Source organism: Onychostoma macrolepis, chromosome 11 (assembly GCF_012432095.1).
Source record: "Onychostoma macrolepis isolate SWU-2019 chromosome 11, ASM1243209v1, whole genome shotgun sequence".
NCBI classification, from domain to species: Eukaryota; Metazoa; Chordata; class Actinopteri; order Cypriniformes; family Cyprinidae; genus Onychostoma; species Onychostoma macrolepis.
The window spans coordinates 25,997,900-26,014,645 of record NC_081165.1 but is presented as its reverse complement, the minus strand read 5'-3'; the positions used below and the strand labels follow the sequence as shown (position 1 = coordinate 26,014,645).

At 37.9% G+C, this 16,746-nt stretch overlaps 3 protein-coding genes across 4 annotated transcripts; 1 reads left to right on the top strand and 2 right to left on the bottom strand.

The window, feature by feature from the left end:
* The first annotated feature begins 600 nt into the window (after nucleotides 1-600).
* On the top strand, nucleotides 601-2,786 carry rps15 (ribosomal protein S15). The gene is made up of 4 exons (XM_058791536.1): nucleotides 601-667; nucleotides 1,035-1,120; nucleotides 2,261-2,495; nucleotides 2,642-2,786. Exons 1-4 carry the CDS (start codon nucleotides 665-667, stop codon nucleotides 2,753-2,755), a joined length of 438 nt encoding a protein of 145 aa, XP_058647519.1. The 5' UTR covers nucleotides 601-664; the 3' UTR covers nucleotides 2,756-2,786.
* Nucleotides 2,787-5,202: 2,416 nt separating this feature from the next.
* Nucleotides 5,203-10,756, bottom strand: abhd8b (abhydrolase domain containing 8b). The gene is made up of 5 exons (XM_058792197.1): nucleotides 10,436-10,756; nucleotides 8,551-9,317; nucleotides 8,300-8,470; nucleotides 6,403-6,619; nucleotides 5,203-6,286 (listed from the first exon to the last, which is right to left on the bottom strand). Exons 2-5 carry the CDS (start codon nucleotides 9,306-9,308, stop codon nucleotides 5,972-5,974), a joined length of 1,461 nt encoding a protein of 486 aa, XP_058648180.1. The 5' UTR covers nucleotides 9,309-9,317; nucleotides 10,436-10,756; the 3' UTR covers nucleotides 5,203-5,971.
* A 180-nt stretch (nucleotides 10,757-10,936) lies between these two features.
* dda1 (DET1 and DDB1 associated 1) lies at nucleotides 10,937-15,335 on the bottom strand. Of its 2 annotated transcripts, none has more exons than XM_058792199.1 (6): nucleotides 15,272-15,335; nucleotides 14,727-14,858; nucleotides 13,630-13,710; nucleotides 13,432-13,483; nucleotides 13,235-13,296; nucleotides 10,937-12,289 (listed from the first exon to the last, which is right to left on the bottom strand). In XM_058792199.1, the coding sequence occupies exons 2-6, from the start codon at nucleotides 14,733-14,735 to the stop codon at nucleotides 12,179-12,181; spliced, it is 315 nt and encodes a 104-aa protein (XP_058648182.1). In that variant the 5' UTR covers nucleotides 14,736-14,858; nucleotides 15,272-15,335; the 3' UTR covers nucleotides 10,937-12,178. The 2 variants fall into 2 exon arrangements, with proteins under 2 accessions (XP_058648182.1, XP_058648181.1); XM_058792198.1 differs by lacking the exon at nucleotides 15,272-15,335 and adding an exon at nucleotides 15,025-15,157.
* Nucleotides 15,336-16,746: the final 1,411 nt, after the last annotated feature.

The window sequence follows — 16,746 nt, the reverse complement described above, 5'->3', positions numbered from 1 at the left end:
GTCTTCAGTGTCACATGATCCTTCAGAAATCATTCTGATTTGCTGCTGGAGAAACACTTACCTCCGCCGAGTTTGCAATGAATATTGTATGTATTTTCACAATATGAGATCATGAATGCTGAATGCATAATAGGCTACCTTTTTAAATGATGTTTAAACTTCATATATTATGTGTAAATATATATCTACACATTATATTTTCATAAAGGCCAATAGGAGGTAGCTAAATCATAAATTTCAAACAAGAGTTTTTGCTTTTTAATATTTTTGTGGAAACCATGACACGTTTTTCACGGTTCTTTGATGAAAAAGTTCAAAGCAAAAGCATTTATTTGAAAGATTTTATTTATTTATTAAACTATAAATGCCTTTACTGTCACTTTTGTTTAAGTTAACGCATCCTTGCCAAATTAAAGTCTTATTTTCTGTACCAAAGAAAAACCTACACAGTGCCACGGTGAATTTAATACTTAGTTTGAACCGATCGCTTAATTAAAAACAAAAAGTTAACTCGTTAATTTTAATTTGATGTCGAAATAACAGAATTCCTTCCTCCTCCTCGCCGCTAGTGGGCGGTTTACTAAGCTCCTCGTGAATATTCCCTGAACTCTCGCGATATTACCGCGTCTCTCCTGCCGACTTCCTTTTCCGGGAGTCTCTCAAGATGGTAGGTTCACGTCTCATTTGTGAATAACAAATCTACAATAATCCAAATGCATCTACTGTAAATATGAAGCATCTCAGAGTAGGAAATATGAATAAAGCTTACTAAAGAATTAATGCACGCTTTCAGGCCATTATTTTTCTCCTGGGACGAATGTTTATATAGATGTTCGTAGATTAGCGGATTCAGGTTCGCGCTGTAGTCAAGCGTGATGGATTCTCAAATTTATTCTGAAGTTTCTACGTGTCTTTAAAGTGAGATTAAGTAGGAATGTATTTATTATTGTAAATACATACGCCGTCTGTTTATTATTTAACACGCTATAAGGTTAAGTAAAGGTCTGTCAATGCTGTCGGTTGTGTTTCTACAGGCGGACGCTGAGCAGAAGAAGAAGCGTACCTTCAGGAAATTCACCTACAGAGGTGTGGATCTGGACCAGCTGCTGGACATGTCCTAGTGAGTCAAACCTCTCGTGTAAAAGTGTTTAAGTAAATGATAAAGAGAGGAGAGAAGCAAGGAATAGTTTGCTCAAAATGGCAATGGCAGTGGAAATCACTCGGCCCATGTTTCATAATGTTATAACATCCTTGTGAGGGAAACAACACATTCGCGGGGTTTTATGAAGGTAAATATTGGACTTTTTAATGCCTGGTGTCAAAAAAATTAAAGAATCAATTGAATGGAACGCGTGTCAATAAATGTGTCTATTAGCAATGGTTTATTACAACTTGGTTGCAACATCTCCATTGCTTATCCTAGCCACTAGAATATGGAAATAACTTTTACATCACCTTCTGATAGCACTGTTAAAATGCATGTTATTAAAATCAGTGTATTTGACTTGTTTTCCAGTAAAAAATACCTACAAACACTAGAGAAGCGAGGTTATGGTTAAAAAAAAAAAAACTTCAAGTTTTCATTCCCTATTGACACATTTGTTTTTGTTTTAAGCATAAACTTGAGTAATTTTGTTCAGATTTCATATAATCTCTGCATCTCAAGTATAAATGCATCATGATTTAAGGATATTTGTATTGGGAAACTATAAAATACCCAAGATTGTTTTGCAGTGCATGTGATATTGTCATGACTTTATGAACTTTTTAGACATTAATTTGAAGACGTATAAATGTAGTCCGTATCACTTGTTACACCAATATTTTCAGTTAAATGCAATCAGTCAGCTTGAACATTCTTGTATTTTGAACTTGAAATAACCAATCTCCATCACGTGCTTTCAGATGGAGTGGCATTTAATACACAGAGCCATTGATCACTGATAAGCTATGCAATATCGTGTTCATAATTGAAGGAAATTCATCTGCGATTATGAACACGATATTGCATACTGTGTATTAAATGCCGCTCCATCTGAAAGCACTTGATTGAAATTTACTACTAATCACAGAACCGGCTTTACTGACGAGATGCGCACGACAATCGCATGCGATTTATCATGCAGCCCTAGTTTCGTTAACTCTAACATTCTTGCTTATAAAGCCGACCTTGTGAATGAAGGTTTTGTCAACCGTGATCTGATGCTTCATGTGTAGAAATGTTGATTTAAGCCGGTGTGTGTGTGTGTGTGTTCCTCAGCGAGCAGCTGATGCAGCTCTACTGTGCCAGGCAGAGGAGGAGGCTGAACCGCGGCCTCAGGAGGAAGCAGCAGTCTCTCCTCAAGCGTCTCCGCAAGGCCAAGAAGGAGGCGCCTCCTATGGAGAAACCAGAGGTGGTGAAGACTCACCTGAGGGACATGGTCATCCTGCCGGAGATGGTTGGATCCATGGTCGGCGTGTACAACGGCAAGACCTTCAACCAGGTTGAAATCAAGGTAGGGATGAAGCATGCGGTTAAAATGCTCATGTGTCAGTGCTGCTTTTTGTGACTTTGCTGTAACGGCAAGGACTCTGTCCCACTAAGCCTCTAAATATGGCTGATGTGTTTTTATTGATAGCTAATCATTTTGTCTCTTTTCAGCCTGAGATGATTGGTCATTACCTTGGAGAGTTCTCCATCACATACAAGCCTGTTAAACACGGTCGTCCGGGTATTGGAGCCACTCATTCTTCCCGCTTCATTCCTCTGAAGTAATTGAGTATGTAAATAAAAGCCTCCAAAATAGCCTCTGACTTTGTCTTTTTCTTTAAATCGACTCGTCTTGCTTGCCAAAAATATTTTTTCCATTTGTGTGCCTGTGAATCCAGGCTGCACGTCATCTCAGATTCATGCAAAGTTTTTATATAGGAACTCTATTTAAAAAAAAAAAAAAAAGTTGAATTGCTTTGCATCATTTTTGTCATCAAGGGTGACAATATTTAAAAATGAGAGACTGATTAAATGTTTAATTTTTGTTTTTTTAATAATGATTAAATTTCTTAGTTTTGATGCTAAATTCCTGTTTCATGAACCTGATGATTTACCTGAAATGCCAACTTTGACAGCATTCACTCAGGGTTTCTGCAAGTACTGAAGTCTTAATACTTTCATAAATTATGTATAAAAGACCTTAAAGTCTTATATGCATAGTTATATTAAATGTTACATGCATAACAAAAAATATCTAAACATCCTTAAGTCTGAGAAATTGAACAATTAACTAAGTATGCTTAAAACGACATGGGGACTGAAAACTTGTTTTTCCTTCGAAATATTTTCTTTTTGGCAAATCTGCTTGTTTGGATCATAAACTTGCTTCGTTTTGATACATTTCTCATAAAGACACTTGCTTCTCAAGTAAATATCTTGATTTAAGAATGTTTAGAAGTTTGCACTACGAAACAAGGCAAAAATACTAAACTTTTTTTAACATTTTTTATAGTGGTCAGAAGGTAACAGTAAAAGTTATTTCCTTATTCAAGTTGTTTACAGCAGAGGTACTTTTTTGTTAAATGTATTGAAAAGTAATGGAGATCAATTAGACGTTTCATATTCAAACTTTGAAGTGTTGATACAAAACCTTTACGTTTGCAGAATATATTTACGTATGGTGTTCAGTTAATTTTTTTTTTTCACCACTTGATCTTAAAAGGTTCTTAAATTGACCATAAAACCTGCAGAAACCCTGTGAATACAATAGATAGCTTATCAAAGTTGGTGTTTGTGCTTCATATTAAAAGTATATGAACTGTTTAGTAGGTAATATCTAAGAATGTGAGGCAAAAGCAGATCAAGCTTTTTATTTTAGACAACCCTTTTTTAACACTATTTCAATGACAGGGCTAGAGAAATTTCAACATAAAAAGACTAAACTAATACGAAGTTTAAAAAAAGACAAAAAACTGCTTTTCCAGAACAATATTCTGCTGTCCACCAAATAAAATAAAGGCTAGTAATAGCCTGAAATAACATACAATAGATCAGTCTATTTACAGTAAATGCTTCCTGGAACAGTATTGCACTGTGTTAAATCACATCATATTTCATCTTGAGGTAATCACTTTTGGGCTGACGATATCGTAGCACGTTTTATCCTATTTACATATCCCAGAGCGTGAAAATCATTCATTTGAATGGGCTGGCGATATGTGTATGTATATAAAAACAACCTCTAGGGATACTTGTACAGGTGCTGGTCATATAATTAGAATATCATCAAAAAGTTGATTTATTTCACTAATTCTATTCAAAAAGTGAAACTTGTATATTATATTCATTCATTACACACAGACTGATATATTTCAAATGTTTATTTCTTTTAATTGTGATGATTAGAGCTTACAGCTCATGAAAGTCAAAAATCAGTATCTCAAAATATTAGAATATTACTTAAGACCGATACAAAGAAAGGATTTTTAGAAATCTTGGCCAACTGAAAAGTATGAAAATGAAAAGTATGAGCATGTACAGCACTCAATACTTAGTTGGGGCTCCTTTTGCATGAATTACTGCAGCAATGCGGCGTGGCATGGAGTCGATCAGTCTGTGGCACTGCTCAGGTGTTATGAGAGCCCAGGTTGCTCTGATAGTGGCCTTCAGCTCTTCTGCATTGTTGGGTCTGGTGTCTCTCATCTTCCTCATAGATTCTCTATGGGGTTCAGGTCAGGTGAGTTTGCTGGCCAATCAAGCACAGTAACACTATGGTCATTGAACCAGCTTTTGGTACCTTTGGCAGTGTGGGCAGGTGCCAAGTCCTGCTGGAAAATGAAATCAGCATCTCCATAAAGCTTGTCAACAGAAGGAAGCATGAAGTGCTCTAAAATTTCCTGGTAGATGGCTGTGTTGACTGTGAACTTCAGAAAACACAGTGGACCAACACCAGCAGATGACATGGCAGCCCAAATCATCACTGACTGTGGAAACTTCACACTGGACTTCAAGCAACATGGATTCTGTGCCTCTCCACTCTTCCTTCAGACTCTGGGACCTTGATTTCCAAATGAAATGTAAAATTTACTTTCATCTGAAAAGAGGACTTTGGACCACTGAGCAACAGTCCAGTTCTTTTTCTCCACAGCCCAGTTAAGATGCTTCTGGCGTTGTCTCTGGTTCAGAAGTGGCTTGGTAGCCCTTTTCCTGAAGGCGTCTGGCGTGGTGACTCTTGATGCACTGACTCCAGCTTCAGTTCTCTCCTTGTGAAGCTCTCACAAGTGTTTGAATCGGCTTTGCTTGACTGTATTCTCAAGCTTGCGGTCATCCCTGTTGCTTGTGCACCTTTTCCTGCCCAAATTCTTCCTTCCAGTCAACTTTGCATTTAATATGCTTTGATACAGCACTCTGTAAACATCCACACCTTTCAGTAATGACCTTCTGTGACTTACCCTCTTTGTGGAGGGTGTCAATGTTCGTCTTCTGGATCATTGCCAAGTCAGCAGTCTTCCCCATTATTGTGGTTTCAAAGAACAAGAGATACCCAGAATTTATACTGTAGGGATGGTCATTTATTCAAACTCAAATGTAAATATTCTAATATTTTGAGATACTGATTTTTGACTTTCATGAGCTGTAAGCTCTAATCATCAAAATTAAAAGAAATAAACATTTGAAATATATCAGTCTGTGTGTAATGAATGAATATAATATACAAGTTTCACTTTTTGAACGGAATTAGTGAAATTAATCAACTTTTTGATGATATCCTAATTATATGACCAGCACCTGTATAACATGAAAGCAAGTAAAACCCATTCTGCTCTGGGACAAACACCCATCTGAGCTGTTCCTTTAATTTGTTTCCTGCAGTCATACAACAACTAGTAAATATACAACGACATACATTCAAACAGTTCCATTAAATTTGGCCCACATGCAAGAGTAGAGCAAATTGAACGCTTTTAAATGTATACCATCACTTGTTTATAGATAGACAAGCTATTTCATGCCCTTAGATCTGATGTCCACTGTAGCCTCCGTCCCAGTATTGACGCTTTTTGGTGCAGTTGTTGGTCTTGTCAAGTCTGGTTGAGATTTGGACGGTGACTTGGGGGCAGTTTTTGGTCTCGTTGTGTCCTCTGGAGGTTTGGTAGTGGTGGTCTTTGTGGGGGCTGATTCCTGCTTGGGTTTTGAGGCGGTTGCTGGCTGCCACAGGAAGAATTCGTGTAAGAGAGTATTAACTACATCAGGGCACTCCATCATGACCATGTGACTTCCATCATCTATGATCTTCAGGAACCCCAGCAATAGGATCTACAAGAAAGCGAACACAGTTAATATGTTTTTGTGGTTAAGGGCTACTAAAACTCTCACAGAAACCCAAATAAACAGCTACAAAGCTCTAAGCTTGGAACGTAAAATGCTTGTACCTCTGCCATACGTTGGTCCTCTTGTACTGGTACAAACTTGTCGTACATGCCGTGTACCAGCAGAACAGGCACTGTGATTTCAGCATGGTAAACCTCGTCGCCCTCCGGCCAGTACTGTCCACTCATCATGGACCGTAGAACGAAGGAAGACACGTTGAAGGCATTGTTCTCTTTAAGTAGTTTCTTTTCTCTCGTTCCCTGATGGGCAAAACCAGCCCTTGAAGACAGAAAAAGGCATCATTTATTGGTTAAAAACTACTGTGATTGCCAGACATAGATACTCACAATCAAGCTGGATAAGGACAAATGTGACCCTGGAGCACAAAAGCAGTCTTAAGTCTCTGGGGTATATTTGTAGCAATAGCCAAAAATACATTGTATGGGTCAAAATTATCCATTTTTATTTTATGCCAAAAATCATTAGGATATTAAGTAAAGATCATGTTCCATGAAGATATTTTGTAAATTTCTTACCATAAATATATCAAAACTTTTTGATTAGTAATATGCATTGCTAAGAACTTCATTTGGACAACTTTAAATGCAATTTTCCCAATATTTAGATTTTTTTGCACCCTCAGATTCCAGATTTTCAAATAGTTGTATCTCAGCCAAATATTGTCCTGTCCTAACAAGCTTATTTATTCAGCTTTCAGATGATGTATAAATCTCAATTTCGAAAAATTGACACTTAGGACCGGTTTTGTGGTCCAGGGTCACAAATGTGGGATATACTTTATTTCAATAGTCCACTTTAGACATTTTACTAACTTTGAGTAACTTTGCAACTAAAAGGCTGGAATACACTATACAACTTTTGCCCAGATTTTTGCCTCAATTTACTGCCCACCAGAGGTGTAAAGAGTACCGGAAAACCATACTTGAGTAAAAGTACAGATACCTTACAGTGAAAGTTACTCCACTACAAGTTAAAAGTCACCAATTCCAAAACAACTTGAGTAAAAGTCTTGGAGTATCTGATTTTAACAGTACTTAAGTATTTTACTTATACTAACTATAGGCTCAAAGATGCACTAGTCAAAGAGACATGCCAGTCAAAACTGTAACGCTGTGGAGAAGCTGGAGAAAACGGGCAGAGGATCTGTGTGCAGGCATTACATGGAAAAACTAGAACAATAAGGCAAAAACCAAAGGGAACAAAGAACAGAATGACGGGCAAACACACAACCATTACATTCAACAACTCACAAAGAACTAAAGAAACACTAGGGCTATATATATATATATATATATACAGGAGGCACTGGATGTGCTGGTTTTGGCCTCATTGCCAGCTGCACTCATGTCCTTATATATAAAACACCTGTGATTCACAACTACTTGCTAAGGCGCTCGCATTCATGTAAAATAGCCTAGCTGACAAGTTTGAGTGAGTAAGGGCAAAACGCACAAGATATAGTACTTTCAGTGCCCTGTAGTTGGTGATATCACATCTTTTGTAGCAGAAATAAACTGCTGCAGAAAAGCTAGGTGCCACGCTAAATATAATGTGTAAATGCAACACTCATTTCAAATGTAGTGGAGTAAAGAGTACAGATACTCAGTCAAAAATGTAGTGAAGTAGAGTGTAAAAGTTGCTAATGTCTTTGATACTCAGTACAACTACAAAGTATCAGTCTGAGTAAGAGTCTGTGCCCATCATACACAACAATTTTCTGTGAATTTTGTTAACTCAAATCTACAGACTGGTTCTGACTTTTGGCATCAACTTGTCCAGACCGTAAATCGGGGAATAACTCTGTGTAGTATATTCCAGGTCTTTAGTTAAAACTATTAAAATTAAATGAACAAGGTAGTTGCCAAACATAGACACTCGAGTTCAAGCTGGCAAAGGGCAAGGCAATGACAAATGTGCCCTGTGGACCATTATTCTTACATGAGAAAGCTCCAGGTGAGGCACGGGGACAGGAAATTAAGGACACACGTGGGCAAGTTGAAGACAGAGCAGAGACTGGGCTCGAGCGCTGTAGGACCTCCACCGTTAATCATGACAACTTTATGAACTTGTTCCGGATACTCATGAGCCAGGAAGGTACAAAACGAGACACTGCAAGACAAGAAAGACAATGCTAAAACAAGTAATGAAATGTATCTGCATTTATCAGGCAAAGGGATAAATTTCCTTACCCATAAGAGTGTCCTACTAAAATATTCCGCTTCTTTGCATATCGCTTGAAGATGATCCTAACGTCCTCAGCCAAAGCGTAAAAGGTATAGGCAGCGGGAATCCGAGGAGCTGAACTTGCACCATGGCCGGCCAAGTCTGGGGCAATGACCTCGTAACCAAGTTGGGAGAAATAGTCCAGTTGGCTTCCCCAGATATCCAACGACCCCCCGACTCCGTGAATGAAAAACAAGGCCACGTCAGGGTGAGTACCTTTGCAGCATGTGATCTTCCGCTCACAGTCAATCACAATGGAGCGTTTGGGTTTGCGCCGTCTGCGCTGCACTTGCTGCAGATCCTGCTGAGGTGCAGGTTTGTTATCTGTAGCTTGTTCTGCGGTCGCCGACCCCGGTGTGGGTTCAGAAGCCTGGGCTGCTGGGGGAGCCTCACAATTGGAAACATCCGTATCCATGTTGCTGTCTCCATTCTGATAGCGGACCAACTCTGGATGGGTGGCTTCATTGATGTTCTCGATCAGAAGCTGTCCATTTCTGTACACTGAGATTTTGCGCTTGCAGCTGACCGTACCCCCTTCCCCAGTCCCTGGCTCCTCGACCACTGGTCTGTCTGGGATAATATGCCGAACTCTCAGAACCCTTCCTGGCTTTACCTCAACAAATTCAAAACCATCGGTGGGCTCGGAGGACTCGATAGGGACCACAACGTTAGTAGACTTCCCTGTAAAGCAACAGAATATTCCATCCACAAAGCTGGTGAGCATGGTGAACACCTGGGGAAGTAAGAATATTCAGTGCTTTAGTACATCAGCTTTGGCAAATTGCCACACATCAGTTTGGCAGATCAATTATCCAAGTGTTGAGTGCAAGCTCCCCAGTTTCTCTTGTCAAAAATCGTGCCAGAGCATGATTTTGCCGCCAACATAGACTTAAGTCAAGGTAGCAGCGCTATATTTAATTTTTGGCAGGAATGAAAACGAAACAGCGAGTGATAGAAATACAGAGCGTTCAATGGATTGTAGTATTGTTTAACAAGTAAATGGAACGCCAACAAGAACTGCACAGAAGTTGTGAAAATTACATGATCTAGGACCTATACAGTGCATGCCATCGCAACAACTGTTCTCTCGTTTATAAATGTGTAATTCATCATGGTGTCTAACCTGACTAAGGGCTCTGGATGTTAGAAGTTGCATGTTGGTTTGTTTTTGCTCCAAATATAGTACTTTGCTGTCAGGCCTATTAGCCATTCTCACAGGACCACAGAATTATGGCACCTAGCATCTCCATTAATTAGATTCTATTCCAGGGTGTGAAATATATGACTCCCTTCCCAAAACTCAAAATCCAAAACATATCTTGTATATTGGACAATATACTAACATCAATACCATAAATATCATTGTTCATCATTAAAATATCTTAACACGTATGGAAAACTCAAAATTTCCTTACAAGTATTATGCAATAATATATATTAAAAGCAGCTTTAAAAACTCAACCAAACTAAATGTAAGAAGCTTTTTTCCTTCTCAGTGTGCATTAGTGCGCTGGTCTTCATAACAGGGGGTTGGATCAGTTCTATTTTAATTGTGAGATGTTACAATGCCACTGATTTTTATCATGCAATTAATCAAGCGCTCACTGTTGGATTCAAACATGGTGTGTACTTAGTAACATTCTATACTTATGCATTTAAGTAGATAACGGAAGAGTTTTATACCTGCCAAGAAAACAATCGAGTGAATATTGTTAGAAAGCAGTGTAATTAGTTGCATCACAGCTCGGAACAGCCTTTCCTTTAGTTAAGGCTTTGGCCTTGTAGGTTGCCTCCAGTTTTTGGTGACAAATAAATACATTCCTTCACAAACTGTACAGTGCAATATCTTACCTGATTATCGATGTTCCCGATACATGAAAAAGCTGGATTGTTTACTCCAGTAGCTTCTCTTCCCAGTGTAATGAAATTGTGGGCTGGTAATCTGCTACCCTCAATCCAATAATAGAATCCAAATAGAATCTCTTTCCACGTGATTAAATTACATTAAAGATAATTTAAAGACTTCATTTGATATGAAACCTATAATAATAATAATTAAAAGAGCAACAACGACTGTTTTTGCTTTCATTCACTCCCTATCTTCCAAATCTACATGGCCACAGTAAGAAGTCCAGATTAAAGCGGATTACACCTGTTGAGCATATGCTGTTACAGCCTCACTGAAAACATGCTCCATCTATCAACCACCATATATTGTCTTGAATTTTTTATGAATTACCCTGAAATCTACATTCAATATAGCTCAACACAAAACAGTTTTTAATCTCATTTTTATTGATTCTCCAAAAAAAAAAAAAAAAAAAAAAAAAAAGTTGACCTCAAACAGAAACTGGGAAGGCTTCATAAGAACAACATACAAATGCAGGTGTAATTGCGGTAAGTAACGCTGAAACAGATTTAGACGCAAGATGGGCTGCTCTCCGCACACTTCCCCCTCAAGAGGTTTTAAAAGCTTTCTTTACTCAAAACATTTTGCATGCATTGTTTTGTTAACCTTGATAGCTTCAACACATTTCAATCTTTTCAACAAGAACAAACCAACAAACTTTGCCAGGCAATGGCTTGAAACAGCTGATTTAACCTCACATCATGTCTCCAGCTCCAGTGTATGTTGTGGACTCAAAGCACACTGGCTGAGAGTATTAAGCCTCATGTGTTTATTGTACCCGATCATCCACAGCTCACCGACGCCCTCTGCAGGTCAAGAGAGGAACTGCTGCACCTTAAATCTCAGAACTCCAAAATTAAACTACAAATCCAAACAAAGGAGACACTATTAAACTCCAACCTGGGAAAAACTTAATCATATTTAGAAGGCAAACAGACTACAAGTGAATCAGCGCTCAGGGATCAAGTCAGAGATGGAGTCAGGCATCTGAAGGCATGTAATCTGTTTATGATTCTGGAACGAACACAGCACTGGAAACCTACGTGACAACGGGGGAAGTGAAAGAGACTGACATTTGTATTTCTTTACATCACCGGTAACGTCATCCTCAACCTGTGACAACAGAAAAACAGTCCCAACAGTGCATTCATGCACAAGTATGCACCTGCTAGGAAGACCGTCACGCTACCAACACCAAATACTACATCTAAATCTGCCGAACGTGCCTGTACATTTCCGAAATTTCCCTTTTTGGACGCTGAAGAGAGACGCCTGTGTGTTTAGTGCCTGTGTTCTGAGTACATCATGAAAGCGGTAATTCACAGCTGAGACTACTAGGGACTTTTACACTGCATTAATAGTGTCCTAACAAATCAATTTTCACACACATCTTCATAGCGGACATTCATTCTTATGTGCTTGTTGAATTTCGCTGTACCCGCCCCCCCCTCGCAGTTCAGAGTTCAGCAGAATCGTCAAAGCTGGCAGTGGAGACCCGTCGCGCCACACATGTTCAGAACAGGGCACTGACTGCATCAGGAAGCACTCAGTAAAATAAATAAAAAAAAGCACACTGTAAGAGAAGTGTTCTTCCATTTCTTTCTTTCTGAGATGAAATTCCTGTGTGGTGTGCGGGTGTTTGGGCTTGTTGTGTCCGTTCTTGTGCTGTTGGATGGTAGGTTCCTCTACGAGTCCTCGTTCATCTCCTGGCTGTCTGTCCGGGCGATTTTGCGGGGAGGCGCTGGGCTACCGCCCTCTCCTTCTGCTTGCTCCTGCTCTCGCTTTTTAGCTGCATTCTGCAAGACATAAAAAAAAATTATATGATCTTTCCAGTAGCTAAAGGTTTATGCAGGAACGATTTTTCAGTCCCGTTCCTGCTAAAAATAAGTTATTTCATCCCGCTTGCTATGTTTATATTTTCTCATCTACGCATGTTTTTTCAGTATGATTCTGTACCTTAAAACATAAATTTTAATACATTTTATTTTTAGATTCGCTCATTCACAAAAATGAAGTCCTACATCAAGATTTTTAAACAAATATGGGCCAGAACGCCATGAATAAGAATACAAAAATTTCTAATTAAATATTTACTGTAATTAAAATATTAAGTGATATTTAAAAAAAAAAAAAAAAAAAATATATATAAATCAATTAAAAGTCACAGCTTATAATCAACAGCTAATCAGAAGAGTGTATGGATGGGCTCCTTCTGAAAGCGCACTGCAGTGCACTCCCAACAAAACTGATAAGTACATAATCTAATTCATAAATATTAAAACATTTTAAAATGATTAAAATCACATACTGAGTGACTGATGCAATCTTTGTCATTGAATGCACAAGTTGGTTCACACTGAGTTTGAACATTTCCGAGGAAGATTATCCACTGTTGGATACATAATGGCTATAAACGTCACACAAAATGATATTCAAACTCACACTGGACCCTTTTAACATGAAATAAAGCACTTAAGTACTTATCAGTGCTATAGATTATATGCTGTTATTCCAGCCGTGACGTTGCATAAATAGAAACCATTTCTAAAATAGAATCAGCTGCCGTGGCTGGTTAGGACAAAAACTCTAATGAACTTGGAAAAGATACATTTTATCATGTAGCATCTGGTGTTACGTTCAACTACACATAAGGGGAGACCTTTGATATTCAGCCAATGTATTTTCTTTGAGTCGATTTATCCATCAACATGCGGTTGCTCTGCCAAATAAAGAACACTTGCCTTTTTGTCCCACTGTTGATGAAGATAACGCAGAAGGATGTTTGTCTTCTCTGTGACGATGACTGTGAGGAGAGAGAAAACCTCTAAAAATTAGGCTTCAGACTGAACCCAAAGTGTTTTGCGAGAATCATCAAGTTTTATTTTTATTGTGCAATACAGGTCTACATTTATCCGACAGCCTTCATCCAAGCACTCACTCTGTTCGGAGGGATACTCTCGTGTAGGCAGATATACTGATGGCCTTCTGTTCTGTAAGACAGAAAAAAATGGACTGTTAATGATTTAAACAAAACCTGAAACTGTAATTCACAACCACGGTGTGAAAACGTTCACTGAATAGTCAGAAAGATGATGTTAACAGCTCACAAAGAGCACTGTAAAACAGCTAATCTTACCGATGCTTTACATACAGAGTCCGCGTGAAATCTGCTGAAGTTTGTCTTGTTATACACCGGTAGACCTTTCAGGAAATCTGCCTTCAAAACATTCAGAGACAAAAAGAGGTTAAAATCAAACGCTTGCTCGAAATATACCAGAAGTGCCAAATTAACACGCTTGATATTAGACAGGTCTTCGTCTAGAGGGAAAAGACACATTTTTCTTGGTGTTCACTTATTCTTGTTTAATAAGAACATGATTCAGTGAATATAAAGGGTCTTTTTCAAAAGAGAGATCTGCTGACAGTTTACATACAGACAAACCATTACACACCATCCCAGAAAAATATCAATTGCTCATATCTGACCATAAAATCCATATGCTAATGATCTGACAGATCTAAAGCAGTCAGTCAAAAAGCATGACGCATAGCTAGCAAACAATGACAGGAGAGAACTTGTAAGCTTATATTGAAATACGCAAATAATAAACACATCTAAACAATAAATCTGAAGACATGCATCTCATTTGCAAGTATGCTGAGAGTAAACTCAAATGCAGATGGAGGATGATGCATGTGAACCTTTGGGCGTTGCCAGTCTAGTCCACTAGATGTGTAAAGGACATAAGCTTCATCTTTATTAATATAAGTTTTCAAATAGCATTTAATCATAATGACACTAGTGAAATGAACATATCCAGGTCGTGACTGTTGAACAAAAGCTTTGGCAAGTCTCGCTAGCGCATGCTAACACACGCTAACACATTAGCATACAAAAAATGACATGTGTGAGGAGATTTAAAGATCACTCAAACACCAAATCATATAGTAACCATGAATAAACGTTTTATAACCGGATTTAAATACGCTACCGTGTTTATTTCAGGTTGTTGTGGTAATAAAAGTGTTTATGAACTATCCACGAGCGTCTGAAGCGGCCTAGCATGCTAACTCGGTCACCAAAGAAGCTTGTCAAGCTGAAAGCGACTCAAATCTCATCGATAGAGTTCAGATGTCAGTATTTTAGATGATATTTCAACGCCCAATCCTTTGAAGCTGTGGTTATTCAGTTGTGACGAGAAATAAGATGAAGTTTTGAGTGCAGGAACTTACTTTGTCCATGGTGAAGTAAGTCAGTTCAGTCCTGTAGGTGTGTTTGTGCTCAGACAGGCCTGAACACTGACAGAAATCAGATATTTGAAGCCGGTAACACTCACTCACTCACTCGTACTACCGAATACGACACTAAAACACAGAAATATGCGTGAACACAAATATACAGCAGCTAGCCTACACACCACAGTACTAACTCTGCTACAGCTCACAGATACCGACTGACAAGCCTCTCTCTCTCTCTGAGTGTGTGTGTGTGTGTGTTGTAATTTTCTGTCATGCGTGGTGTGTGTAGTACCAAGTCAAAGCCTTTTCCATGGTAACAGTAATGTCCTTCAAAATACAGTAGCTACAGCCATGACTGTTGCTATAAAATGTGGGAACCTGGCACCTTAAACACCTTACTTTTCACCTTTCACTTTTAAACCAATGTTATTCAGATGTCCGTCAGAGTTGCCTTTTCTGCATCTTTTTAACGAGTCTTTGCTGGGTGGGTGGACTAATTATTAGCAATAGGTGTATTTAAAAAAGAAAAAAAATGTTACCTTATCACACATTTAAGATGGTCAGAAGAAACTACTACTCAGAATGCTGTGTAATCAACCAGCAATTCACCTTTGTGCATTCAACTTTTTCAGCCAATAGCAATTTATGTTCTGCTTTTTACATAGCAGTTGCTTGGCAGAATAATAGAAGGACTACTATGCGTAACCAGCCCTAGCTCTATTTATTTAAAACCAATAAAATGTGGCATGAGGCTAACTCTGTGTATTAAAAAAAGAAAGTAAAATGAAATATACACACTGTATGCTGAATATGCTGGAGTTTGTTTTTGGATGAGCGAGGAGAATGTTTCTTGAAACCCTCCCGAACAACATGTGGTGATGTAGGTGCTGTTTGACCATTGTTTTTTTAAAGGTTAAAGGTTTTCTGACCCCGAAACTCAACTATTTTCTGCAATTCTCCAGCTGTGGTCCTTGGAGAGTCTTCAGCCACTCAAACTCTCCTCCTCACCGTGCATTAGGACAATATAGACACACGTCCTCTTCCAGGCAGTTTCATAACATTTTATGTTGATTGGAAATTCTTAATTATTGCCCTGATGGTGGAAATGGGAATTTTCACTGCTCGAGCTCTTTTCTTAAAGCCACTTCACTAATTTGTAAAGCTCAATTATCGTTTGCTGCAGATCAGAAATATATTCTTTGGTTTTTCTCATTGTGATGGATGATTAAGGGAATTTGGACTTTGTTTTCCCTCCTATTTATATTTCTGTGAAACAGGAAGCCATGGCTGGATAATTTCATGTTCATAATCACCCTGGAGTGCTCAAAATTGTGAATATGAATGGGAATATACTTCAGAGATATTCTACTCATAAGAATTTCTAGGGGTACCAATAATTGTGTCCAACGTGTATTTGAGAAAAACATTTATTTCATAATGATATTGCCTCCCATTTTAAATTGTTTTAGTTCAATGAAAGGTTATATTTTTGTGATACATTTTTTTTTAAATAAAAGATCAAAAGGATTAATAATGCAGGTTTATTTTCAGAGCCTTCTTTGATCATATTTACCAAGGGTACCAAAAATTCTGACCATGTGTATACATGTATATATATATATATATATATATATATTTCATTTTACTTTTATTTGTGTGTGTGTGTGTGTGTATGTGTGTGTGTATATATATATATATATATATATCCTGTATGTATTTTTATAAAAACTATAAAAATACTAAACAGAAGTAAAAAAATAAAAATTAAAAAAATAAAATAAAATGGTTATTTCGTTGTTTTGACCCATGTAATCTTGTATTCTAATGCTCGATTACAGTTTCGATATCACAGCAAAACTTAAGTAATATAAAGTTAAAACATTATTTAAAAAAACAAGTAACCAATCAGTAATTAGGCTAAATAAGAACAAATTATAGTGCAAATAAATACCATAGAATAAAGATACAAATGAAATAAACAGTGCTTTAAGTTTTAATTTTTCAGGCAGCAGAA